The sequence below is a fragment of the Colobus angolensis genome, unplaced genomic scaffold, assembly GCF_000951035.1.
Source record: "Colobus angolensis palliatus isolate OR3802 unplaced genomic scaffold, Cang.pa_1.0 Scaffold84, whole genome shotgun sequence".
Taxonomy (NCBI): Eukaryota; Metazoa; Chordata; class Mammalia; order Primates; family Cercopithecidae; genus Colobus; species Colobus angolensis.
The window spans coordinates 5,088,449-5,116,399 of record NW_012122265.1 but is presented as its reverse complement, the minus strand read 5'-3'; the positions used below and the strand labels follow the sequence as shown (position 1 = coordinate 5,116,399).

General features: G+C 34.3%; 1 protein-coding gene across 2 annotated transcripts in view; it reads left to right on the top strand.

The window, feature by feature from the left end:
- Window positions 1-27,951, top strand: part of CWC27 (CWC27 spliceosome-associated protein homolog (S. cerevisiae)) — a 270,245-nt gene that overhangs the window by 16,493 nt on the left and 225,801 nt on the right. For both annotated transcript variants that reach the window (XM_011930127.1, XM_011930126.1), the window contains exons 5-10: window positions 924-1,022; window positions 1,959-2,062; window positions 4,361-4,430; window positions 15,699-15,778; window positions 16,731-16,764; window positions 19,694-19,851. In XM_011930127.1, coding sequence (XP_011785517.1) covers window positions 924-1,022; window positions 1,959-2,062; window positions 4,361-4,430; window positions 15,699-15,778; window positions 16,731-16,764; window positions 19,694-19,851 — 545 coding nt within the window. The remainder of the gene's footprint in view (window positions 1-923; window positions 1,023-1,958; window positions 2,063-4,360; window positions 4,431-15,698; window positions 15,779-16,730; window positions 16,765-19,693; window positions 19,852-27,951) is intronic.

Sequence of the window (27,951 nt, the reverse complement as noted above, 5' to 3'; positions counted from 1 at the left end):
TCTTAGGCATATTAGACATCACTAGTGTGTCAGCGCCCTCTGCTGGTTCAGTAAGAATGGTTTCCCCATATGCCGGGCAAAACTAGAGTTTGTGATGATGAAAGGGAAAAAAACAAATTCAGTACAATTGGAAAGCGTGGTGTTGTTTTACAACTCTTGAGAAACACTGAATGAAGGGAATCATACTAAAACCATATATTGCAATGTTGTTGGTTAATACTTACTAATAATAACAATGGGTTAAGAAATATGCATTGGCACATTCTTTTGAGCCACTCCAACACAGTCTGTCTGATGTTTATAGATTCCCTCCATTTATTTCTTAAAAATAAGAGTGTATAATAAAATGAGATTTAAGTTGCCATTCTGCATCAGTTTTTACAATTGGGATGATATAACTAACACATCAGAGACAATGTGTAGCATAGTTAGAAGTTAGAAAGGCCATCACTGTTGGTTCTATAGCTTCTTTAAGCCTCATTTTTCTTATCTGTAGAAGGATAATGATAGTTCCTACTTTTAGGATGTTTGTGAGCATCAAATGAGATAATGTCTCTAAAGCATTTACCACATTGTTATTGTTATTATTTGCTTATTTTATCCTATTCCAAAGTTTAAATTTGTTTATGATCTTTGAATGAAAAGTTGTCATTCAGTAAGAGATTATTTGGCATTATATTGTTAATAAAAACTTACATTAAATATATCTTGGAAATTTCCAAAACACTTACTGAGGGATTGATCTCCATCCACACTTTTCTCCTTTAAGATAAAGTTGCTTTATTTGCATTATTAAATGTATATATTTTATGTAATCATATGAAATTTCCTTTTAATTATTTGAAAAATACTTTCAAAGGTTTTCTCTTAATTCAAAGGATGAGTGCAATAATTTTCAATTACATTATATTTTTATTTGATAGGTTACAGGGGATACAGTCTATAACATGTTGCGGCTGTCAGAAGTAGACATTGATGATGAAGAAAGACCACATAATCCACACAAAATAAAAAGCTGTGAGGTAGGAGCATTATTATTATGAGATACAGCACTTAAATTGTCATTTAAGAGGAATTGATTCTTAGTATTTTTAAACTATTGGATGAAAGCTTTGTACTAAGTAAACATCACACTTCAAATTTTATCTCTGATTTATTTGGGCACAATTTCTAGTTAATAATTTTTTAAATTAAAGATTTTAATTCAAAGATGAAACTTTTATCTGATAATCCAATGACTGAAAAGCTTACCTCATAATAGAAAGTTAAAGGAATTAGGTTTATTTAGCCCAAAGAAGTGACTTCATAGGTAATTCAAGAGTGATCTGCTGGGCACAGTGACTCACGCCTATAATCCCAGCACTCTGGGAGGCCGAGGTGGTTGGATCATGAGGTCAGGAGATGGAGACCGTCCTGGCTAACACAGTGAAACCCTGTGTTTACTAAAAATACAAAAAAATGTCTGGGCATGGTGGCACGCACCTGTAGTCCCAGCTACTGGGGAGGCTGAGGCAGGATAATCACTTGAACCTGAGAGGCAGAGGTTGCAGTGAGCCGAGATCACACCACTGCACTCTGCAGCAACAGAGCAAGACTCCGTCTCAAAAAAAAAAAAGAGTGATCCTTCATTGAGGAAGCAAAAATAAGAATACTTGATTTGGAATCAAAGCATCTGAGTTGGTCTTGCTTACTCTGTATCATTTACATTTTCTTAAATATTTTTCCCTTTTGTAAAATGGGGATAAAATATCCCTTAGTTGATAGCATATAGGATTATTGAGAGAATCCAATTTGGCCGTGTAAGTGGAAGCATGTTGTGTAGTAAATATATATCACTATACTAATAATGTTTGTGTTGGGAAAAATATAGACACTATACCAATGGAATTACATACTGGGTTTAATTTTTTGTGAAATGTTAAAAATGGAATAATGTTTTCAAAATATTTTTTTCATAGGTTTTGTTTAATCCTTTTGATGACATCATTCCAAGGGAAATTAAAAGGCCGAAAAAAGAGAAACCAGAGGAGGAAGTAAAGAAATTGAAACCCAAAGGCACAAAGTAATCATAGTGGGGAGATTTTTCTTCAGCTTGAAAAATGACACTCATTCATTTAATTTACTTTATTTCCTCTTATAGTAATTGTTTACTAGCAAAGCAGAGGCCAGTTTGAACCAGAGAGATACTGGAATTATGAGTGTGTGGTTGTATTAGTTCATTTTTACACTGCTATAAAGACATGCCTGAGACTGAGAGATATTGGAATTATGAGTGTGTGGTTGTATTAGTCCGTTTTCACACTGCTGTAAAGATATACCTGAGACTGGGTAATTTACAAAGGAAACAGGTTTAATTGACTCACAGTTCCGCATGGCTAGGGAGGCCTCAGAAAACTTCAATCGTGGAGGAAGGCGAAGCAGGCGCCTTCTTCACAAGGCAGCAGGAGAGAGAGCGAGTGTGAAGGAGGAACTGTCAAGCACTTGTAAAACCATCAGATCTTATGGGAACTCACTCAGTATCATGAGAACAGCTTTGGGGACACCACCCCATAATCCAATCACCACCCACCAGGGTCCCTCCCATAAAACACGTGGGGATTATGGGAATTACTCGAGATGAGATTTGGGTGGGGACACAGAGCCCAAACCATATTAGTGTGGTTTTTGTTTGTTTGTTTTCCTAAATGAGCAACTCTTGTATTCAGGTGCAGTATATCTTAAACTTAAGCTACAAACATGTCATCTCAGTTGTTCATATGAAATCTGTGTTAAGAAATAGATACATATTTTATAATCCCTGTAACAATTATTTATATAAATGATTTATTAAGAAACTTTTGTTTGTTGCTTATTTTAAAATTAATATATGCTCACTCAGTATAAATAGAAAGTAGAGAAAAGTATAAAGAATATTTTTAATGACTGCATGATTGCATTATGCAATTTAACTTGTATTTAACTTTTCAATCCTTTTTTGGTGCCATTAAAAATAATCTTATCATAAACATTTTAAAATATAAAGCTGTTTCATTCAGTATTCTGGTTTATTTCCAGAAGATAATTTTCCAAAGAATAGGAATAAAAATAAATTTCATTATTTTGGACAATATTCTACATTATTAATACTGTCTGTATATACTGCAACATATTCTTTTACTGAACTGTAGGTCCTTATTAGGGATTTTATTGTACCTATAATTGTTAGATTTGATCAATTCTAGATATAATCCTGCCAAACCTAGTTAATGAAAAGCAAAGTGGATTCAAATTTCTAAGCTTCAGTTACCTCTTCCTATAAAATAGAGATTAGAATAAGTTCAACTTCTGGTTGTTACGAGGATTACATGAGAAGAGGTATGTTAAAACACCCAGTAGTGTAGGCATTCAATACCTATTAGCCTTTTTCGCTGACATCCTACAAATATAAAGTTAAATTGTTTTATAAACTGTCAGATATGACCAGACACTTTAATAAGCAGTTAATTCCTTGTGGCAAAATGACTGCTTATTGGAATTATTTATTTGATTTTTAAAATTTCTTTGATCAGCTTATTTTGATTAATCTATCTCTGGATGAAAGGTCACTGTCACTATATTCACATACAGTATGTCATCACTATGATTTATCTTAACAATAAACTCTAAAGTCATTTTTTTTGGTGTGTTTTGCTTTGTTTTTGTTTCCAGCAAATATGTTAGGGATGACATGTTGGTCATTGCTTGCTTCTAGGTTTTGCGGAAAAAAAAATCTGTTTTGCTGCCATATCTTTAATTTTTCTATTTGAGAGAGAGTTTTAGTAACTTATTGTTTATCTTACTTGAGATTACTTTTGTTTGATGAATCAGAGGAGACAAATGTAGTTTTTTCTCCTTGTGGGCTATTTTAGTTGTTTATTGCTCTTTTTTTTTTTGTCTGACAATTTTGTATACATATTAATTTTAAAATATTAAAAAATATTTTGCCCAATACTAGATTAATTAATTCCCATTTGTAGCACTCAGGGATATTACTTATTAGTTTTTCAGAAACCCCCATTTTGCTACCAGTTTGATAAATATAAAAAGCTTAATTATTTCTGTCATGCTTGACTCAGTACAGGAGGGATCCCTTAGCTCGGGGGGATTTTGGTCATTAAAAGTTAGTATGATATGGGAAACATGATGCTGTGAGGCAAAAGCCGTAACATACTGAAAATATAGATCATTAGAATACTTCTACTGAATACTGAGTAATATGGTCTTTTTTACAACAGTCAGAATGTATTTCTTCTTGTAAATTCTGTTTTCTTGCTCTGAAAATAAGGTATTTATAAGTTTGATTTGACTTTTTCTATCTTTTTCTTTCTTTTTTTCGGACTAGAAATTTTAGTTTACTTTCATTTGGAGAGGAAGCTGAGGAAGAAGAGGAGGAAGTAAATCGAGTTAGTCAGGTAATCTCTAATTTGTTCTAACTTATAAAAGAGATTAGGGTCTATATCTTACTCACTATTGTATCTCCTGCTATATCTGGCACAGCAGGGTTTACATGGGGCAGGCTCAGTAAGTGTTCATTGGATTTGTAAATTGATTTGTAGTCAGTAATATTTGCAACTTTTGAGATTATCCACGTAAAATTGTAGTGTTCATTTACGTTTAATGTTGGCATTTTAAAAAAGTCAGTTTGAACTAGACTTGCAGTTTTTTGAATGGTCGGACTTTATGATTCAGATCCTAACTGCTGTTTATTCAGGTAGTATGATAGAGGATAATGATTACTATCATTACTGTTATAAACAGTCACATTCCAAAACTCTTATATTCATTTTAATGTTTTTTATATATATTTTGTTTATTTCATTCTCATCACAGCCCTTTGAGATCAGTGGTATTATTATCCTCATTTTACTCGTGAATAAATTCAGCTATAGTTTATAATTTGCTCAAAGTAACATAACCAATAAGTAGCTACAGCAGGGAAATGAACCCAGGTCTTTGTAACTATTAAATCCATGTCCTTGAATTATGTAGCCCCTCCTGGCCTTTTTATTCTGCTAGTCCTTCCTGTAGGCCTTTACATGTGGTTTTCTTGAATATTGCTTGCATCATAATACTCATTACTGAAACACAGTGTCTTGCCATTGTTTAGAGCAGTAATTCTGGTATGTATACTACAAGAAAACTATCTTCAAGGGTTTCTACTCCTAAAGGTTCTGATATGCCTTTCTTTTTTGAAAATCAGTGAATACTGAGACCTAAAGGATTAGGTTCATAGTCTTTATTGTTGTAATTAAAACTTTATAACCTATGAGCCTTACTTGCTTAACATAATTATCTATTTCTTACCAACTCTAACAATAACATTGAATTAAAAGCATATTATTATTATTATTTTTACTTCTTTACCCACATGTTCCCTTATTAGTGAGCATGGTTTTTGTAGGCTAATGTTGGACACTTAGTAAGCATTCTACTTAATACCCCTTGCATTAAAATGTAATTAAAATGGGTGTGTATATGAAATGTTTTGGTCATAATTTTTTGTTGCTTTTTATTGTATCCTTGAGTGATGTATTTGATGGGATGGATTCAATTTCCACTTACCTATACACCAACATTCTAAACTCTAGGAGATAAGGCCAAATATTTCTCCTGGGCTCTTATCCCTTGTTCAGAGCTGCTTTAGGAAACGTCTCTACTTTAGATGTCAAAACTGAATTCATTTTTTTACAAAAGCTTCATTTCCCAATTCCTTAATGTCACCAATCACTCTGTCACCTCAATATCCGAAGAGTCGTCTTCTTTAGATGTCAGTGCACTACTAGTCTTGCATTGTTCATGATTCAAATTTATGCCTCATCAAAATGATTTACTATGTGTCATGATTCTGTGGTTATGTTTGTGAATGGACAAAACCACGAATATTAGATCTGGAAATTGTCAGGGTTCCTTTTCATTGATGTTTTCTAAAGATGTTAAGTTTCCTTGCACACCCATACCTTCCTCACAGCTCCCCCACCCCTGTTTTTCCTTTTGCTGGGAGTGTGCTCTCTCCTTAAAGTGTTTTTCCTTTAAGATTTAGCTCTACTATCACCTTCTACTACTTCTACCTCTCCCTGCCACTGAACTCCCACCCAGGCTAAGCTAGGTACTTCTTTCCATGATAATCTGTCTATGCCCATCAAAGCATTTATCATACTGCATTACAGTAATTTATTTTCTTATCTGCTAACTATACTATTTATTTTATATAATCCCTATAATAACCATGCAATACAGATAATTATTTTCCTTATTTTGTGGAATAAAGAAAGTAAAACTCAGAGAGGATTAAATCACTCATCCACAATCATGCAGTTAAGAGGTGGTAGAATCAGAATTTTGAACTGAGGTGTTTTTTTTTAGCTAGTTAAGTCTCTCATATGATTATGAATGCTGTAGATGCTGTCTCCTTCAAGCCCAAGACATCTCAAAGGTTGGTGAGATATTTCACTGGTAGCATAGCATTCTAGGGTAGAAGGCAGCTGGGGAAGGCAGTTGGCCCATTGTCCTTCCCTAAATCCCATAGGGTCCTAGATAGTAGTTTGAGCGGCCTTGGAGAGCAAGGGCAGGAGAAAGTTTTTCTGCCAGCTTTTTTTGTTGAAACTAAATTTCTAGTCTAAAGTAAATTTTGTTCACAATTACTTTGAGATAGACTTGATTAGGAAATTAGTATGAATTTTTTCTATTTGTAACAGCAGCATGTGTTAAATGTTCAAAGATTATGTTCCTTCTGCTGTTTTCTACTGTGCAAAGTAGAAAAACGATGTTTAAATTATACTGAATATTGTGGACTTATACTCCAAAAGCAATTTGCATTTCAGATTGAAATGTGCAAGGATACCACCACAGATAGTGCTGTCTTGCTCTTTATTTTCTTTCTTAAACCTGAAAAACACTCTAAACACTTTTAGAAGGACTGAGTAAAATCTTTTCTCTCTGCCAAAAAAATTACAACCCAAATACCATTCATTATCAAAGGAGTATTATTATCTTAGTATTGTGTCATCATAGTTTTCTCATCTGGCTCTTTCACAGGGGGTGCTTTGTAATAAAGTTATCATCAAATGCTTGTATCTGACCCTCACGTCTATATATCTAGGCTGGTTTACTCTTTTTTTCTCCAGCTGTTTATTGGACACTAGTTTTTCAAGCCCTGGCCAAGTCTTAACTCACTGTCTTTTTCTTCTCCAACTTCTTATTTTGTGACTTTGTATTCCCTGGTGTCAATATCTTCCAAAGAAAGACTTTAGATTCCGTTGTGATTTTTTCACATATTTTTTCATTGCACTGTCCTGGCAATTTTTTATCCAAGATGTATCTATATCTCAAATCTGTTTTTTCCTTTTAATTTATTGTTGCTACTACCCTTGTTCAGCCTTCAGTATCTCTAGACTGGACTGGTGTGGTAGTCTATAGACTGGTCTCCCATCTCCCTTCTATTCCTTCCACTACCAGAGCAGCCTTCCTGAAGCTTAAAATGTTATTTTTACTGTCTGTTTACTATAGAAATAAGGCCAAATCTCTTGTCCTATTATTTCAAGATTCAACTTTCATGACTCTTCTTCACCAACTCTGCTCTTTCGACTAGTACTTGTTAAACTTTCCCGGTGATAAAAATCACTTGACATACTTTTTAAAAATTAAGAATCCTAGGCCTTATCTCAGACCCACTGAATTAGAATTTCCAAGCGAGGGGACTGGGAAACTGTGCTTTTAATGAATTCCAGAGGAATTCATGCCAAGGAAATGTAGGAGACACTACTTTAGCAGATCTGAATGATTTGCTGCTCTATATGTATACTTTATCATTTCCATTTTTTGTGCTTTTTGTTCATGTTCTTTTTCCCACCTGAAAGGTCCCATCCCACCTCTGGATATCAAAGTCGTATTTGTTTTCAACACCTGAAACGCCATCTTTTCTAAATGTCTTTTCCAGCTTTTAAAAATCTTCTTTTTCTTACCTAACCTTTGCCTTTCTTGTGATACTTTACATTTTCCTTTTAAACACATATTTTTTGCTTTATTACAGAAGAAGCATATGGCTATGTTTGCATTATACCCTTTACTTTATAACTTATTAATTGTGTAGAGTCCTGGGCTGTGAGCTTGTTGCAGACAGAGTCTGCGTCATCTTTGAGTGGCAGTGTACTAGAGTAGAAATAACATGGATTTGGGATCATATAAATTCATATTAAAACTTTAATTTCCCCTGACACCCTGTGAGCTTTGATAACTTAGCCTTTCTGATCCTCACTTTTCCTTTCTGAACATGAAAATAATATGTCCCACTTACTGTTATAAGGATATAGTTTTAATTTTGATTTATTGTACAATATTGAAAAATGAAAGTCAAATGCCTTAAAATAGAACAATATACTATACATTATAACTGGTATTTTGATCTCAGATAACTAAAGAATATAAGATTTCTCTAATATGATCATAACTCTTATGTAGAATCTTATGCCCTTATGCCCAATCTAGAGGGCTGGTGAGAAATTTCATTATCAGCTCAGCCTTTTTGGGTAGGAAGCCATAATCTTGACACAATTGGCCTAGTGACCTTCATGAGCATTCCCATAGAGTCCTAGATAGTGGCTTGTGCAGCCCAGCCTCAGTATTACCCACCAACAACCCATTCTTCACATACGATTGCATCTTGGCACACTACAGAATTAAAAAAGTTAAAATCTACAGAATTTAACTTTTTTGTCTGCTTTATGTAATGGACAAGTAGGTAAGTTTAGTTGGAGAAAATAGAGTAACAAGAACAATACTGTTGGAATTTACTGGCTTAGAAAAAGGGAAATTGTTTTTGATTACATGAGATAAATTCTGGAGAGAATCCAAGTAGAAGTGTATTTTTGTTTATTTTGCTTATATACAGTTTTTTACACTACCATCACTGTTCAAATACCTTGGTAAGAAAAAGGAAGACTAGCCTGAATGTTGGAAAACTGTGGCTAATAGAATATATTTCTTCAAAATTTAGCTTTACTATTTTTAAGTGTATGAAATGACTAGAGCCAAAGCCAAATAACTGTCTGTTCTAATGGCTAAGAATAATTTGTAGTTTCAGTGGTTGCATGAAATTAAATATTTCTAAAGGGCTTAAAAATAATTGTTTCATTCTTCATTTGCTTATCAAGTTTTTTTTTTTCAGTGACTACACAGTATTAATCTTTATTCCAGAACCTTTCTGCCCGATCACGAGTTAATAATTGGTAAAGTTTGAATTGAGGCTTTACTTTATGTGAAAGGAGAAATAAGATAGAGTCCTCTCTGGTTTATGGATTATCAGTGTGGGATTACAGGCACCCCTTCACCCCACTCACTTATTCATGACAAGGTGCCTCTCCCACATGGGTTAGCTTTCCTTCATTATTTATTTCAGTGTCTTTCTAATGCCTGATAAAATCTCTTAGAATCATAGAATTTTATAGCTCAAAGGGATTTTGTCCAACTTCCTTTCTTTATAGATGAGGAAACTGAGCCTCTGGTTAAGTGACTTGCCAGACTGACTTCATTTCCTTTTTGATAGGATTGCATGATAGGGGGATGCCGTAATAATCATATCTTGAGTTCAGAAAAGCACATTGTCAGACTCTCTCTTTATATTCTTTTGGACAACATGAAGAAATGTGATCTGGGAGATAGTACAGTCAGATAGGTTTATAGCTAATTGAATACTTCTGCCCAAAGGCTGCTTTGTTGTCAACCCATGCCTATTTGAACTAGTAAGTTAAAATGTAATAGGAGTACATGTAAATTTTGTACTCGAGTTCAATAAAATCAGCTGAATAGGTATGACATAATAGCCTGTAAGTCCTCGTTGAATTACTAAGAGTAAGATCTCTGGAGTAAGGAACTTAACATTCTCTGCATTGTTTAGATCATATTTGCAACGTTTTGTCCAGTTCTGAATGTATTTAAGGAAGATCTTGACAAACTAGATGCATCCAGAGGAAGGGAAGGTAGTGGGGAGAATGGGGATGATGCCAAAAATCACCTCACATAGGGAATAAAATGAGGAACTGGATATAATAATAATTTAGAGAAATAAAACTAAGTGAAAATATGATCCTAGACTTCAAAGATTTGAAATATTTTTATCTGGAATATTGCTCCCTTCATATTGCTTTCTTAAACAATGCTTTTATTCGAATGTCTGTATTGGTTTAAAATTTATTCATGAATCTTTACATGTAACTTAAATATAAATGTCAGGAAATATTTTTCAAGTTAAAGCTTACAATCAAGATAACTAGTTTTTATGAGGTAAGTTAAACAACAGGCCCATTTTAAAAATATCTCAAATAGCTAGATTTTTGTTCAGTGATCAAATTGTGCCACATTCAAAGTGAAACACAGAGCATTTCTTGCCCTACAAGACATAGTAACATTTTTACTTCAAATCCAGAGTTATAAAAGGGCTTTTTCCTCACCCAGAAATAGTTATCTTGGTAGACAGTTTCACCACTTTTGAGACTAAAGTAAGGATGTTTTGTCCTATTCTAGTTTATTTTATTAAATTAAATTTTCCCAAAAAACTTGGAAGGTGGCCATGGCACGGAGAATGCTGCTAGGCTACTTGCAAAGAGGAGGTCAGAAATGTTAAACAGTGTGATGTGTAAAATGTTTCTGCCTCATCAAATTGTATTCAACTTTAATTTGCTTATCTTTCTAGTTGTGTAGACTTAGCTAATTTTACAAAGGTGTTAACATATTTTATTAATTTCATATTGCTGTTTTAACAAATTGCTGTAAATTTAGTGGCTTTAAGCAAAGCAAATTTAGTATCATATATTTCTGTAGGTCAGAAGTCTGCAATAGGTTTCACTGGGCTAAATATCAAAGGCATTTGCAGGGCCTTCTTTCTGGAGTCTCTGGGGAGAATCTATTCCCTTGCCTTTTTCAACCTCTAGAGACTGCCTGTATTCTTTGGCATGCCCCTTCTTCCATCTTCAAAGCCAGTAATAACTGGTAAAGTCTTTCCCATGCCGCATCACTCTAAATTTAACTCTATTGCCTCCCTCTTTCGCTTGTAAGGACTCTTGTAATTACATTTGGACCCATCTTGATAATCCAGGATAATGTCCCCACCTCAAAATCTTTCATTTATATGCAAAGTCTCTTTTGCCATTCAAGGTGATATGTTCATAGGTTCTGAGGGATAGGACATGGACATCTTAGGGGGCCATTATTCTGTCTAATGAATGTCTAAACTACTCTATATAGTATGCCTAATAACAGGCCTTATTTGTAGTTCTAGAAGGTAGAAGGTAGGGTTGGTTGGATGGTTGGAAAATACACATGAATTTTTTTTTCTCTCCAACCAGAGAATTTCCTAATAATAGAAGCCATTTAAACAGAAATGTGTTTGTGCGTGCGTGTGTGTGTGTGTGTGGGTGTGTGTGGGTGGGTGTGGGTGCGTGTGTATTAATAAGCTCATTTGAGGTGTTGAGACATGGTTGACCAGTCAGCAGTGATGTCAAGGAAATTCCTGCATTGCCTGGGAGAAAACATTGTGTCCCCTACAATCCCTTTTTTAACTAGTAAGTTTTTCTGGTTCTGTGCTGAAGGTCTCATAGTATACTAGTCAGGGTTCTACAGAGAAACAGAAGCAGCCAATAGGATGTGAGAGAGAGAGACCGAGAATAAACTAGATCCTTTTATCTATTAATCTATCACTTTATCTCTTTATTTATAGGAATTGGCTCTTGCAATTGTGGGAGCTGGCAATTCCAAAATATGCAGAGTAGGCCAGCAGGCTGGAGCCTCAGGGAATAGTTGATAAGTCCAAAATACATAGGCTGGAAACTCAGGCAGGGTTTCTTTGTGATAGTCTTGAGGCAAAATTGTTTCTTTCTTGGGAAACCTCAGTTTTTGCTCTTAAGGCCTTCAACTGTTTAGATGGTGCCCACCCACATTATGGAGTGTAATCTGCCTTCTGAAAGCCTACTAATCTAAATACTAATCTTATCTAAAAAATATTTTCATAGCAACATCTAGACTGGTGTTTCACTAAATGGTTGGGCACCATTGCCTAGCCAAGTTGACTCATAAAATTATCCACATAGAGTTAGAGACTGAGCCCCAGACCTTCCAGCTTCTTGGCCAGTGTTGCTCCTGTGTACCTTCCTCCTCCCTCCCTCCCTCCCTCCCTCTTTCTCCTCCCTCCCTCCTTCCCTCCCTCCCTCGCTCCCTCCCTCCCTCCCTTCTTTCCTCCTTCCTTCCTTCTTTCCTCTCTTTCTCCATCCCTCCCTTCCTTCCTTTCTTTCTTCTCTTTCTCTCTCTGTCTCCCCCATCACTTCCCCCACCCCTTCTCCTCTCTTCCTGTGCTCCCTTCTGCCTGTATTCTATGTAGTTCCTACTGTTTTGCTGCCTCTTTGTTTTTGGATATGAAGTTCTAGACAAAAAATTACTAGACAACGTAATTTTTCTGTGTCGCTCTGATTTTCATTTGTACATTTGTTTGCAGATAGTTTTGAAATTTCTGTGAAGCCCCTAACACTGAATTCACTAAATATATTTAGTATTTCATTCATCATCTAAACCTTTTAATTAGTCAACTTATTTTAAGCAGTTTTTAAAACATTAAAAAATGTATTTGGTGTTTGTTCTTCCTTCAAATTCACTGTTACCTGATGGTATAAATAAGAACCTTAAAGTAGGTCATTCAGAAAGAATAGGCATTAAAGGGAAATGTCTGAATTCATTTTCACCCTCTTAATGATTGTCGCCTAATTTCTTCAGTTCATCTCCAATTTGCTTTCTCTCCCTACAGGATTCAGAGTCTACTGTAGTGGGAAAAGAGGCCTAAAAATTTGCCTTTTCATATATTTCTATACTAATTTAGTTTTAAAAGTTAATTAAAATTTGAAATGGTAATGATTATTAAAATTAAACACAGGTTATTGTCAAGTCTTATTTTAAATTCATGTAAAACAAGTTTTTTCTTTTTCCTTCCAGCTGTTTAAAGTAAGTTTTGGAAGACAAACAAGCACTTTTTTAAAAATAATTAATTAATTTTTAAATTAGCTAAATGAAGCTAATTAACATATGAATTACCTCACATACTTATCATTTCTTACAGGGAGAAAACTTAAAATCGCTCTTAGTGATTTTCAAGAGTACAATACAAGAACTCATTTTAAAAATATATTAACAATGAAATTAACAATTGTAAACTAACATTCACAAAGAAGTGAAATAATATAGCTCATTAATGGACCAAGAGCTTACTTAGAGATCTAAATTCTAATCTTGCTTTTGCTATTTATTAGTGTAAGTCATTTTCTGATCGGTGGACTAAAAAGCTAGAACAGAGGATCTGAGGCCAATTCTGACTGTGGTGTTTATGATTGTGGCTTTATAAGGGAACCAGGTGGGGAGAATTAATAAAGGACTATTTCTGAGGGTAGATGAAAATAATCTGATGGCCAGAGATACAGGAGAAAGGAATTTTAAGGAAGGAAGGCATGAATGAAAGATGTTCAGGCTTTTATTCTTGTTTAAGTTATTTGATGTTCACTGTACCCTTTTGCAGATAATCTCATTTAATTCTCTGATGTGAACTAGGCAAGGCTGTTTCGATGATTATTTCCATTTTGTAGGCAATGTTTCTGAGGTCTCTTGAGATCACTGTGTTTCAACAAATGGTACATGTTTTAGACTGAACCCCATGTAATTATGGAATATTACATTTTGAAACTCATTTGGTCCAACCATCATCTTTCTTCTTGTCCTGTGTTCTTTCTACTATACCACCTTCTGTTTTGTGAATATTTCCCCCATTTTGCATACTTGGACAAACATTATCCAGTAATTAGATGGCATTTTGCTTTTTCATCTTTCCTCAGTTTAGGTAAGTTTATGAAATTAGACATATAGATTAATTGCATAATTCAGATTCTATGGCTTTTTAAAACTACGAATAATAGCATATTTAGATTAACTGTTGGAGAAAATTTTGTATTGCGAAATTACACTATATGCATGTTTTAATTGATTAAATCTATAGAGAGCTCCATATTAATACAGAAATTAAAATCTATTTAAGAGCCTGTTTTTCAAATTAAAAGTGGTGGAGGGAGCTTAAGAGAAAGAGATATTTTCATCTCTCTGTGTCTGTTTAGATGTCATCTAAACATTTTAATTAACATACTTTGTAATAAATTTTCCATATAAAATTTTCTTCAAAATTTTTCAAAGCAGAAATTATTCTTTCTGTCAACTCTAATCTTTTAACTATTCACTTTTATGTGATTAGTTGGGAAGTTGGGGTGGTGAGCATCTTCCCACCTCAAGATACAGGGTGTAAGTTGGAGGTGTCCCACCCCGCAGTAGGGAAATCTGTAGAACAGGAGATTGCAGCTCTGAAACCCGGCCAGTGTTCTGGGCCCATAGGGGCCTAGAGGAAAATAAAATGGATACATTTAGATTTTTGATCTACAGGTACTTTTGTCAGATAGACCTGGATTTAAACCCTAGATCCTCTACCACTGACTAGTTTTGTGACCTTTAGTAAATTACTTAATCTCTTTAATCATCTGTAAAATGGGGCTAATAATTTCCACCTCGTATACTTTAATTTGGGGAGAGAAGAGAGGAGTAGCAATACTATTTGAAGCACAGTGCCTAGCACAAAGAATATACTTAATTCTTGGCTGGGCACAGTGGCTCATGCCTGTAATCCCAATACTTGGGAGGCCGAGGCGGGCAGATCACGAGGTCCTGGCCAACATGCTGAAACCCCCTCTCTATTAAAAATACAAATATTAGCTGGGCATGGTGGTGCACACCTGTAATCCCAGCCACTTGGGAGGCTGAGGCAGGAGGATCGTTTGAACCCTGGAAGGGATATTGCAGTGAGCTGAGATCGCACCACTGCACTCCAGCCTGGTGACAGAGCAAAACTCCATCTCAAAAAATATATATATATATATCTATATATATACACACACACACACACACATACACATACACACACATATATATATACACACATATATATACACAAATGTATATTTAATACTTAATAGCAGCAGTAGTTTTTGTTTTATAATGCTACTTCTTAAACCTTTTTATGTCTTGTTTCCCTTCTAAAATGTATATTTGTTGAAAATATGAACTTTGAAATTAAAGCATTTAATAAATATTTGGTCATTGATAAATATTCTCATGCTTAAGAGGCTCTTCTACATCTTTTTTTGCTGTTGGTAAGTAGTTCCTTGGGGATGTACTCATCTTTTGCTTGAATAACATTTTAAAAAGTGATTCTGTGTAGTATAGGTGGCATATTTGAAGAATAATAGAGTGCATTTATTTCAAAGTACTCTTGTGATCTAGCTTCTAAGTTATGGGGGTCATAAAAATGAACTAGTTTCATTGCATACAAATTATGATGAGAATTTAGTGCTTCAACTTGGTAATTCAGCAGACTTCTTTTTAATGACATATCATTTTTTTAAAGAAAAGGTGTTTTTAAAATACTATTTTCAGTCAATAGAAGGATAAGATTCTTACTTATAAAACTTTAGTTTGTATTGAACCTTTCAGGGATACGTCTTTTGCTAACCATATTATATCATTGCTAGGTTTTATGTAAATTTGTTAACTCGTCATTTAGGAATACTGTTTATTTCCCCCTTCATGATTATATTGTACATTCTTTCCAGAGCATGAAGGGCAAAAGCAAAAGTAGTCATGACTTGCTTAAGGATGATCCACATCTCAGTTCTGTTCCAGTTGTAGAAAGGTTAGTCCATTGTTGGTGTGATCCTAAGTTCTGAATTTTCTGGGTCAGATCATTTTCTTGCTTCTTCTGTGAGTAAACATTCGGTACTCATAAATCAAAAATTTCAAAACCAGCCAAAAAAATAAAGCATTTTGATAACAGAGATAGAGAACTTCAAGCTTGATAGAGAGAAACACTCTAGTCACTTTTGCACTTGCTCTCTACCTCTGTTGAATAAGTTATATTTAAAATTGTTTTACCATTACGTGTTAGGACTGGAAACTGTTTGCTTTAACAATTTAATGTTTAATTCAAGGTTGTTTTGCTGTTTTTCCTTCAAGCATTTTTGCCTTACTTGTATCATGAATGAACAAATTAGAGTTGAAGGTTTTTGTGAAGAAGTTACCAGTTTGGGGGCCAGTCCGCTGACTGTAAATTCTCTCATACTTTGAAGAGTTAACAGAAAGTTGTCTTGCTACCTTTGTTCTTCTCTTTGTGAAGGGAAGATGTCTTGGTGTTAGATGTAATTGCACAAGATAAACTGGGCCAGTATCTCAAGGGGCACTACAATGCTGTTGTACTCAGTTTAGCTCATTTTTGAAATTCCTGTTTTAGGACAATCTTTTCTTAATATCCTTTTATTTGAAGGATTTGGGGTTTTTTAGCCAGAATACTTTAAACCAATAGAAGAAATTGTTCTTTGCAGACCATTGTTCATAAAAATAGCACTGTTGGTTGTTGTTTGCTTTTTTTCTTTCAAATTCTAGTGAATGCATATATTTGCTAATGAATCATACTTATTCCACTTATAAAGAGTGTTTCCATCTGTTCTATAATGCCCTTCTTAAATTCCTATGTTGAAATACATTTTTGGAATGTTATTCCCAGCAAACTATTCTAGATTTTTGGTTTATAAAATAATTGTATTAGTTTTACCTTGAAACTAAAATTTGTTTTGCTTATTTTTTTATAGTGAAAAAGGTGGTGCAGCGGGAGATTTAGATGATGTAAGTATTTATTTTGGTATAAATATAGTTTGAACAATTCATAGAAAGTACAAAATTTTTACAAAAACTTAATTTTGTTCTTAAAAAATAATGTATATTACTTTTTATAGTATAGTATAATGTATAACTTTTACAGTTATATGTGTCAAATTTTGGAAAAATATGAAAAATAGAAATTATCTGTTTAGGTATTAGAATATTTCCTTACTCTAGGGGTGTGCGTGAGTGTGTGTATATATCTCTCTACAACATTAGAAATCTTATATATGAATTTCTAGTCTGTTTTTTTCTCCCCCTCACATAACATTACATTAATATTCAAACTTGAGAGGTTATAATTTTATTGTGTTAAAAGTTTAAGTGTTGGTGTGTGGGCATCCTACATGATACATGGGAAATGCTTCGATCAGTCATTTATAGTAGTGTCCCCTTTTTGTATACACATTTCAAAAGATTCTCATTCACGACTGTGGCGATCTTTATTAGTTGTGTTGGGTAATAAAGCTAACAAAACAGAAGGAAGATTTTCCTTTAATACATAAGAGTCAAGTTTTGCAAATTATACATATGCCACTTTGTATATAAAAACCCATTAATCTGTGCATTATATAATTTACTAGGAAGTACATAACTTTCCATGCATGAACACAGTTTTATCTATTATCACAGTCAAAAGAGAAGGCTCTCTCTGGCTATCAGTAGGAGATAGAGAGAGGATGAATATCTGACCTTGTCAAGAATACCTTCCTGGAAGAGATGATGCTGTTTATGTCTTATATGAGAGTTAGGAGTTAGATAAGTCAGAAAAGAAAGTGGTGAAGGGTGGGGTCCCTCTAGCTCAGAGAACAGCATATACTAAAACATGGAAATAAGGAGAGATTATACCTTATTTAGGAAATACAAACCGAGATTTAAAGTTTCAAGGAGTCTGTCTTGTGAAGAGCAAGGAAGAAGAGTATTGAAGGTAAGGGGAATTGCATATACAAAATAGTCTGAAGCAGGAGAGTTTGGTGTGTTCTAAGAACTGTAAGCAGGCCAGCATGAACAGGATGTGGTGACAGGCCGGAGCTTCATTACAGAGCTTCATAGGCCGTGGTGAGGAGTTTGAATTTTTTCTCAAAAGGAAGTGAGGAACAGTTGAAGGGTGTTTGTTAAAAAGAAGGATGCTGTGATCAATTTTGCATTTCAGGAAGATCACCATTGGTGATATTATAGAGGACAAATTAGAGGAAACAGACTGATGTCAAGGACAGCCACTGGGAAGCTATTGCAGGAGGAGAGCTTGATATAAGACCACAGCTGTGAGATGGGAAAGAGGTAGATTTGAAAGAGGTCTAGGAGGTGACTGATTCCATACTATGAGGTGAGGGAGGAGTAGTCCAAGACAACCACAAGGTCTCTGGTTTGGGCAACTTGTTAGATGGGTACAAAAGAAAGCATAGGGTTGAGATGGAGAGAAGGGTGAAAAGTAATGAGCTTAATTTTATACATTTCAAGATTGAGGTAATTTGGAGACATCTGTGTAACATAATATGGGTCTAGAAGATAGGATCAATGTATAGGATAGAATGTAAAAGTATAGATTTGCTCTTAATATCATGGGTGGGTGACTAAAACTGTGGATCCTTTCCCAGGAAAATGTCCTACATTCACAACCAAAATTATATGAATTTGCCGGGAATTTTTTTCAGATCTCCTGAGGCCTGAGCATGGAAGGCCTAGGTTGGTGGTTGTCAACTTTTAGTGCTTAAACATCGTGTTGAAAACATTCATAATTTCTGTCCCCAGAGATTTTGGTTCAATAAGTCTGCAATGAGGACTAGAATTTCAGGTGTTAATAAACAACTATGTAATACCATCTAAGGACCAGACTTTGAGGACCACTGCTTTAGGGGTCCACAAGTCTCAAATTAAGAATCCTGATTTCACTGCGACTCACCAGATCAAAGAAAGAATCACGAAAGAAAAATGATCCACTTGGGGTTATTTCTTCCTTCTCCTTCTCTCCCCTCTTTCTTCCCTTCGTTCCTCCCTCTGTTAACGCTGGGCACCATTCTAGGAGTTAGAACAGTAAGCAAAACAGGCCAGAATTTTAGCCCTCATGGAGTGTATGCTATAGTTGGATGAGAGACAATACACATACAAATAATTAAAATATATGGTGTATCAGATAGATGATAAGTACTTTGGAAAATAAGCCAGGGAAGGGGAAAGAGTACTAGAGGTAAGTGTGTGGTTCTGCCATTTTAATAGGGTAATCTCAAAACCAAGAGGGTAATATTTGAGCAAAGATCCAAAGGAGATGAAAGAGCAAGCAATGAAGAGATATCTGGAATAGAGTGTTTGTTTCAGGCTGGAGAGAACAGCAACTCCAAAGTTGGCTAGTGTTGCTGGGCTGGAGTTGTAGGAGATTATGTCAGGGAGGTTTAGACTGCATAGGGCCTTGAGTGAGTTGAGGACCCACTAGAGGGTTTTCAGAAGAGAAGTGATTGCTATGACTTGGATTATAGAAATCTCAGCTTCTGCACTACACCTCTTCTACTTGAGTTGATCCGTATTGAGGTCAGTATGCTGGCCAACTGCCTTCAGAAGCCACATTTCCCACTGAGATAAGAATAGGAATATAGACAGACACAATAGCCCGGGTGATACAGAGGGTGAAGTCTGCCGCACAAAGGAGCTGGGCATGAATTGAACAAACAACCTTTCCTGGGGTATCCCATAATTACATAGTTGGCTTAGAGCAGAACCCAGGGCTATTCCCACCTGTAGCAGATTCTTCAAAGGCTTATAATTCAAAATAAAAGAAAACAAAATAAAGAAAAACCTAGTTTAGAATGCAATAAGGAGATTCAGTGGATGCAGTAGATCTCTAGAAATGAAAGGGGAAATTGAGTGCCGGGCAAATACTCATTTTCCATTTCTACAGGATGGAGAAGATGAAAGTGCAGAGTATGATGAATATATTGATGGTGATGAAAAGAACCTGATGAGAGAAAGAATTGCCAAAAAGTTAAAAAAGGACACAAGCGCGAATGTTAAATCAGCTGGAGAAGGAGAAGTGGAGAAGAAATCAGTCAGCCGCAGGTGAGTCAGTTACTGTGCTAGGTATCAGAGTTTTTGTCTTTTTATATTTCACTTTAATTCAGATTGAATCCTCTCTTCAGCTAATTTTTAAAATACTATTTTCATAATGTTTGATAAACATAACAGTTGTACAAATTGGCCCAGTAGCGGGCCTAAAATAAAATACACCAAGCTTAAAGTAAACATAGCAATGATCCTGTCAGTTTAATTCCATTTTATTTCTCTCTGATCCTTTTTTAGAAAGGCTCTATAAGTTCATATATATAGGCTAATAATGTATTACCTAGATGTGAAAGAATGCATTTGTTAAATACCAGTGAGAGCAGTAGAGTAATTGTATAGAAAGAAAAGAGACATCCTCAAATAATTTAGGTGAGCAAAATTTGTCAAAATTGATGAAGAAAATGTATGGGCCTGAAAACATTCTTAAATATCTTTTCAAGTCTGATTTACCAAATACCATATACCTATCCTAAGCTCAGTAGTATCATAAAATAAATTTCAGCAAATGATGAAAAGTTTACTGTCTGGTGATAAAAGTTTGTTGGATTTATAACTCAATATTTTATTCTCCTGAAATTCAACTTAATTGAAAAAATTATCTCCTTTGTGATTCTATTTCAACTTCATAGTATACATTTTAAATAACATTAATTATTTAAAGCAATATTTAAAATAATTAATTATTGTTTTCTTCAAATACTATTTGGGGATAAGATGAATGTATCTACATTTAAATAACATTCTTTTTCTCTATCATGTTTCTCAACCACATGTAGAAAAACTGAAAAAGGATTTCCACGCTATCGTTGCATAGCTCCCTCAATTTTTTTCTTTATGTAATCAAATAAAAATGATTCCCAGAAATTTCCACTAAAAGTGTAGCTTTGAACATTTAGAAATGGCACTTAGGAATCATCTTAAATGTCTTTTTTCCAGCAGTATTCATCCAACACTCAAGTAATCACTGTTGAATAATTTTATATACTAAATTATATTATATATACTATATATAGTAGCTAATATAGACTAAAGATTTTAGTGATCATATGCATGCTTCTAGATTCATAGAGTTGAAAAACCTCTCATTAGCACTGTGACTTTTAGTTAAATCATGAATATAATTATGGATACATAATGTTTTATTCCACTCATTCAAGGCATGTGTTTTCTTATTTAAAAAAATTATGAATTTTTCTAAAGGTTAGGTTTATAATGTAACAAAAATATATTTTAAAATTTTAATAGATGAACCAACCAAATATTTATGTATATTTAAGTGTTCCTTAAACTCCCAACTCTGTTTTGTAGGCTTTAATAAATTTCAAATATTTATATACCCTATAATATAAATTATAATTTAGCAATGCTAAATTTTGTATAAGAACTGAAGTTTATTTTTAATGCACCTTTCATAACTGTCTTTAAAAAATTATTTAACTAATGTTAAGAAAAGTCAAAGTTTGCATTTTCCAAAATTGTGTTCAGTCTTACAATTAAGAGTTATTCTTAAAATATTTCCTTGGCTGTAGTTTGGGCCTGATGACCAAACATGGCATTGATAGCTAGATTTAGGAATCTGATCTATCATGAGAATACTGGAGAGCCATTGAAGTTTTTACAGGCAAATGATACATTGAGATTGTATTTAGTATGGAGAATGAATTGATAGAGGAGTGTTTTGGGCTATTATACAAAATACCATAGACTGGATGACTTAAACAACAGACATTTAAAGCTTAGTTTTTATGCTGATTTCTTACATAGGAACATATATATCCACTTACTCATGTAAGCAGTTTTTCTCTTTTTATAGATCAGTATAATTTGCAAAATTAAAATCACATAATTTGTACTATTCACTGTAGAGGAAAAAGCTATATTCAAGTGTATTGCAAATCTACTAAGAAAAGTAAATTAAATAAATTTAAAAAGTAAATTAAATACTTTTCTACTAAGAAAAGTAAATTAAATAAGAAATAAGTCTCCAAAGGTGGCTTGAATATTTTAGGTAAACATGAGTATTGTGGACATTATTGGATTCTTTTAGGTAAAATAATTGGCAAAGTGTGCCTTTGTAAATGGTGCAAACAGCACACATTTATTTATAACTGTTTTGTTCCCCCACAGTTTCATTATTCACATTCTCTACTCTCCCTCCTTCATCCTATCTCTCCCACCTACAAAGAGAAACAAAAGAAAAATAAGGTCAGGATAGTGGAGAAAGTACAGAATTTCAAAGGGAAGAAACAGTTTTTTCCTCTAGTGTAGAAATTTCCATGATTGCCTCATGACCACGTATTTTTTCAGTTCGTAAAGTTGCCAAAATCAGACCCTGGCATGGTGGCTCATGCCTATAATCCCAGCTGCTCAGCAGGCTGAGGTGGGAGAATTGCTTGAGCCTAGGAGCTCTAGGCTGCAGTGAGCTATGATTGTGCATGGGTGACACAGCAAGACCCTGTCTCTAAAAAAATAAAAATAAATTTTAAAAAATTTCCAGATCATTAGTATTTTCGGTTATCTATACCAGCAAGTCTCTGGAGTTAACTTTATGGTTAAAAAATAAAACAACAAAACACAGGAAAGCTCCAAATGTACTAAAAAATTACAATGTGGTAAAAAGGATAATTATATTTAAAGGAAAGTCACTGCTCAGTTTGAGTCGTAATGGGTATAGCTGCCAGCCAGATAGGATGTCAGTGTGAAATCATTATCTATTAAAAAATGAGTACTCTTGATACATAACTTCTCATCTGGTTGTGCTTGAAGTACTCTATTATCATTTGGTCATTTTTCCATTTAAGCAGTAGGATCAGAGACTAGACTAGCCTACCAACCCTTTAAGCAAGGAGCCATTCAAAGTATAATTTTACTGAAAATGTGTGGTATTGCTTCTTTTGGTAAGGAAACATCCGGAATCTGTTAAAACTGTTTATCACTTTGGATGTTAAACCTACACATGTATTTATTGAGTGCTTAATATTTAAACTAGAGAATGATATTTAACAGTATAATTTTCAACAAGTTTACATACAGTAGGATCTTCTCCTAGTAATGTGTTCGCAACAGTGTCTCTAGTTGTTCATTTGGAAAAAGGGCTCAGGGGAAATACAAATCCAAAATGCTTCCTAGTTTCCCTCCTTAGAGAATAGGCACCCTTATATCTATTCTGACTTCCTGGGATTTCTAATCCCTTTCCTCTTCCCTTTTTAAAATGTACCAGTCCCACTTTCTTTCCAGCCCACCTTCTCTATGTCTGTATCTTGACTACTGGATACAGCTCAGCAGAATCACACAGCTATATACAAGCTGGTATTATTATGGATTTCTAGATTCCAGCCTCAGCTGTGTCTCCAGTGCTTCCTTATTACTCACTCGCCACAATGTTTACTTCACACTTCAAACTCACTCACTCAGTCGATCACCTTGCTGCTGGTTTTTTTATGAAATGAGAGTAAATTTCTTCAACCCATATTCCTTTCTCTTCCTTGCTTCGAGAGTAAAAACTAACTAAACCATTCCATTTTATTTCCTATCCCTACCTCCTTCCTATTTATTTCTAAATACACATCATTTAGCTTCTTGCCTACCACTCCACTGAACCTACTCCCACTAAGGCCATCTTATTGATAATCGACTGGCTACTTTCCAATTTTTTTTTTCTTGGTCTTCCTGCTATGGAGATCTTTGTCTCTTCTCTCTTGAGACTAATCTCTCTCAAGAACCTTACTATTTAAAGTGTGATCTGTGAAGCAGTAGCATTAGTGTCACTTGGGAACTTGTTAGAAATACCGAGTCTCAGGTCCTGTCCTACACATTTTTTATTAGAATTTGCATTTTAACAAGATCCCCAGGTTATTTGTACGTGCATTAGTTTGAGAAGCAGTCCTGTAGAATATTAATTTTTATCCCTAGTGCTCCTGGACAAGTTCAAGTTTGTATCATGTTAGCTCCAAGGTCAGCAAGTTGGTACTATGTGCCCTGACTCCCTAGTGCAAACCTATGTGCACCCTTTCCATACTTCTGTAATAGTATGGTATTAGGTTATATATATATATATTTCTTCTTTGTGTATCCTTATACTGTAATTTTCTTGAAAGTAGTGATCATGTCCATTTACATTTGTATCTCCGTGTTCAAACAGCATAGGTACCCAAATATTTTTGTAAATACATGAGTAAAAAATGAATACATTCTTCTTTGACAAATCACTTTCTCCTCTGGGTCTTGTAAGTAGCTTGCTTGTATTTTCAATTGGGATTTATTGATTTGCCTCTCCTTTGCCTAAACTAAGCTTTTTAGAGACTACATCTTACTTATCTTTATATCCTCAGAGGCGGCTAATATCGTAAGCATATAGTAACTGGTCATTAAACTTGTGGAATGAGTGGATAAATAAAAGATTGAATTCATTGTGTTCCATGATAGGACTGGTTTTCATTCCCAACTGCACATTAGGCTCACTTAGGAGGCTTTGAAAAATACTAATTCCTAGGCCCTTCACCCAGAGATTGAGAATTGTTTGGTCTGAGGTAAAGTCTGGGAAGATCCTTTTTTAACTTTTAAACTCTTAATTCAAGTATGATATATAAACAGTGTGTCTATTAACTATATTTCATGGTGCACATAAGTATACAGCTAGCTAAATTTTTATAAACTAAATATATCCATATACACATCACCCAGATCAAGAAACAAAAAATTACCATTGCCCATAAATTCACCTCTTTCCCCATTCTAGTTACTTACCCCTCATCTCCTAATATTAACCACGTTTCTAACTTTTAAAATAATCTTATTTTTAATTGACAAATAGTAATTGTATATATTTATAGGTTACTATGTGATATTTTGCTTTATGTATTCATTGTAGAAAGATTCGATCAGGCTAATTAACATATTTATCCACTTCAGCAACTTACGTTTTTTGTGTGTAGTGAGAACATTAAAAATGTATTCTTTTAGCAATTTTGAAATACATTAACTATGGTAAGCATGCATTACAAAACTTTTTCCTTTTTTTGTTTTTGAGACGGAGTCTTGCTGTGTCGCCCAGGCTGGAGCGTAGTGACGCAACCTCAGCTCACTGCAACCTCTGCCTTGTGGGTTCAAGTGATTCTCCTGCCTCCGCTTCCTGAGTAGCTGGGACTACAGGCACCCGCTACCACGCCCGGCTAATTTTTTGTATTTTTAGTAGGGACGGGGTTTCACCATGTTAGCCAGGATGGTCTCTATCTCCTGACCTCGTGATCCGGCAGCCTCTGCCTCCCAAAGTGCTGGGATTATAGGCATGAGCTACCGTGCCAAGCTACAAAACTTATTCTAGTCTAAGCAAACTTTGAGAAATGTCTGTTTAGATCTTTTGCCTATTTTGTAGTTGGGTTATTTGTTTTACTGCTGTTGAATTGTTTAAGTTCCTTTTGTAAATGTTTTCTCCCAATCCATGGATTGTCTCTTTATTCATTTCCTTTGCTGTGCAGAAGTTTTTTGGTTTGACGCAATCCTACTTGTCTATTTTTACTTTTGTTGACTGTGTTTTGGGAGTCTTATCCAAGAAATCATTGCTGAAATCAGTGTCAGCGAGCTATTCCCCGCTGCACCCCCCCCTTTTTTTCTAGTAGCTTTACAGTTTCAGGCCTTATCCTTAAGTCTTTTGTACATTTTGAGTTGAGTTTTGCATATAGTTTGAGATAAAGGTCCAATTTCATTCTTCTGCAGGTGAATATCCAGTTTTCCCAACATTTATTGAAGAGACTTTTCTTTATATATTGTGTGTTCTTGATGCCTTGTTGAAAATCAATTGACTGTAAATACCTGAGTTTATTTCTATACTTTCTTTTCTATTTCGTTGGTTGAGGTGTCTGTTTTTATGCAAATACCATGCTGTTTTGATTAAAATAGCTTTATAATACATTTTAAAATCAGAGAGCCTGATGCCTCCCACTTCGTTCTTTTTGGTCAAGACTGCTTAGGCTATTTGGGGTCTTTCCTGGTTCTATAATTTTAGGATTTTTTTTTCTATTTCTGTGAAAAATGACATTGTAATTGTGATAGAAATTGCCTGGAATCTGTAGATCACTCTGGGTAGTATGGACATTTTAATATTAATTCTTCTAATCCATGAATCCAGAATGGGATATCTTTCCATTTATTTGTGCCTTCTTCAGTTTCTTTCAATGTTACGTAGTTTTCAGAAGACAGATCTTTTAGCTTCTTGGTTAAATTTATTCCTCTAAGTGTTTTTTTAATGCTATTTCTAACATCTAAGAGCATACATTAATTTGGGGCACTATACTTTATCAAAACTCTCTAGATATTCTAATATACATTCAGTGTTAAGAATTCTACTCCCAAACACATACCTCCATAATTATTTCTGAGGTATAGAATAATGTAAAAGTGGATGATATTTTGTAAGGTTACATCAGGTCTTTCACAGGACTTTTGCAGTTCAACAGGGTTAAAGACATTTATCTCAGCTGCACTTGGTTTTAATCTTAAGAAAGATAAAAGGGTCAAGAAAGTGAGAATCAAGTAATTTTAGAGAAAGAAAATAAGATATTTGAGTGTTCCTAATGTTTTTTTAAAATGTGGCTGATAAGGAATAAAATCAGTATCTCTCAACCTTGTTGATACATTTGAATCAACCCATTCCTGAGCAAGCTGTTCATAAATTTTGGTATTCAGCCATAAGAAATTTTTAAAAACATTCCAAGTAAGTCTAATATACAGCCAAGGTTGATGAAAACTGTGGGGGTAGTTTGCAGCTTGTGTTTTGGAAAGTACTATTTTAAAGCTTATTGTAAGAAATCCTTTTTTGCCTGTAGGTGGAGCTCAGCTACTGCAAGTTAATCATGTAAACCAGATTGAATTGTCTTCCCTGCTTGTTTTTAGCATCTGTATATTGATACATAATAAATGACTAAACAATAAAATCAGCTGTAATAAGTGGACCAGATAGTAAAAACTCAGTGGTTTATTAGGACGATTATAGCATTATGGTAATGATATCTTTTATTATGCAATTTCTATCATCTATAATTTTATTGTATTTCTAAATTTTTATTGTGATTCTAAATTAATTATATCAAATTGAAATATAATGAAAGAAATCTTAACATATACCTTAAAATCACAATCATTAAAAATTTCCTGATAATCTTTTAGGGTTAACTAGAAGGGCATCAGTCTTAGTGTTTGAATAGGTTCTAACTTTATCAGCCATGTTCTATTTATATGCCGTGTTTAGTTGACTGCAGCTCTTTTCCGTTTTTATGAGAAAATGATCTTGTTTGATAAAGTTAACTGAAATTTGTGTTTTGCTCAGGAGTTCTGTTAGGTTGACTGAATATGAGACATATTACTATAATGATAGCATTAGGAATTTAGATATGAATATTGAAGTCGAAATTAAAGATCTTATGAATTGATTAAACTCTAAATTATGGAGCATGGGATAATAGAGTCATGTTTTCATACCTTCTGAGGCCTGGATGAACATCTAAATGAGCTGTTAGTGTTTCAAATCTTCTTTTGTTGGGCTTGAAATATATGATTAGGATTTCTTATGGAACTTGGAATATTTTTTTCCCCAGGATTTCTAGACTTCAGAAACATTAATAAGTTTCTTCTCATACTTAGATAATTTTTGACTCTTACTATATTTTGTGTCTAGCTTCTCTTACTTTATGATTAGACTTAGGAAGTACAGAGTTATCCTTAGTAAATAAACATTGTTTGCTTTAGGAAATTAAAAAAGATAGTTCAATATTTAAATTTCAAAAATTTAAAGGATAGCACACTTTTTTTTTTTTTATTATACTTTAAGTTCTAGGGTACATGTGCATAACGTGCAGGTTTGTTACATATGTATACTTGTGTCATGTTGGTGTGCTGCACCCATCAACACGTCAGCACCCATCAATTCATCATTTAGATCAGGTATAACTCCCCAATGCAATCCCTCCCCCCTCCCCCCTCCCCATGATAGGCCCCAGTGTGTGATGTTCCCCTTCCCGAGTCCAAGTGATCTCATTGTTCAGTTCCCACCTATGAGTGAGAACATGCGGTGTTTGGTTTTCTCTTCTTGTGATAGTTTGC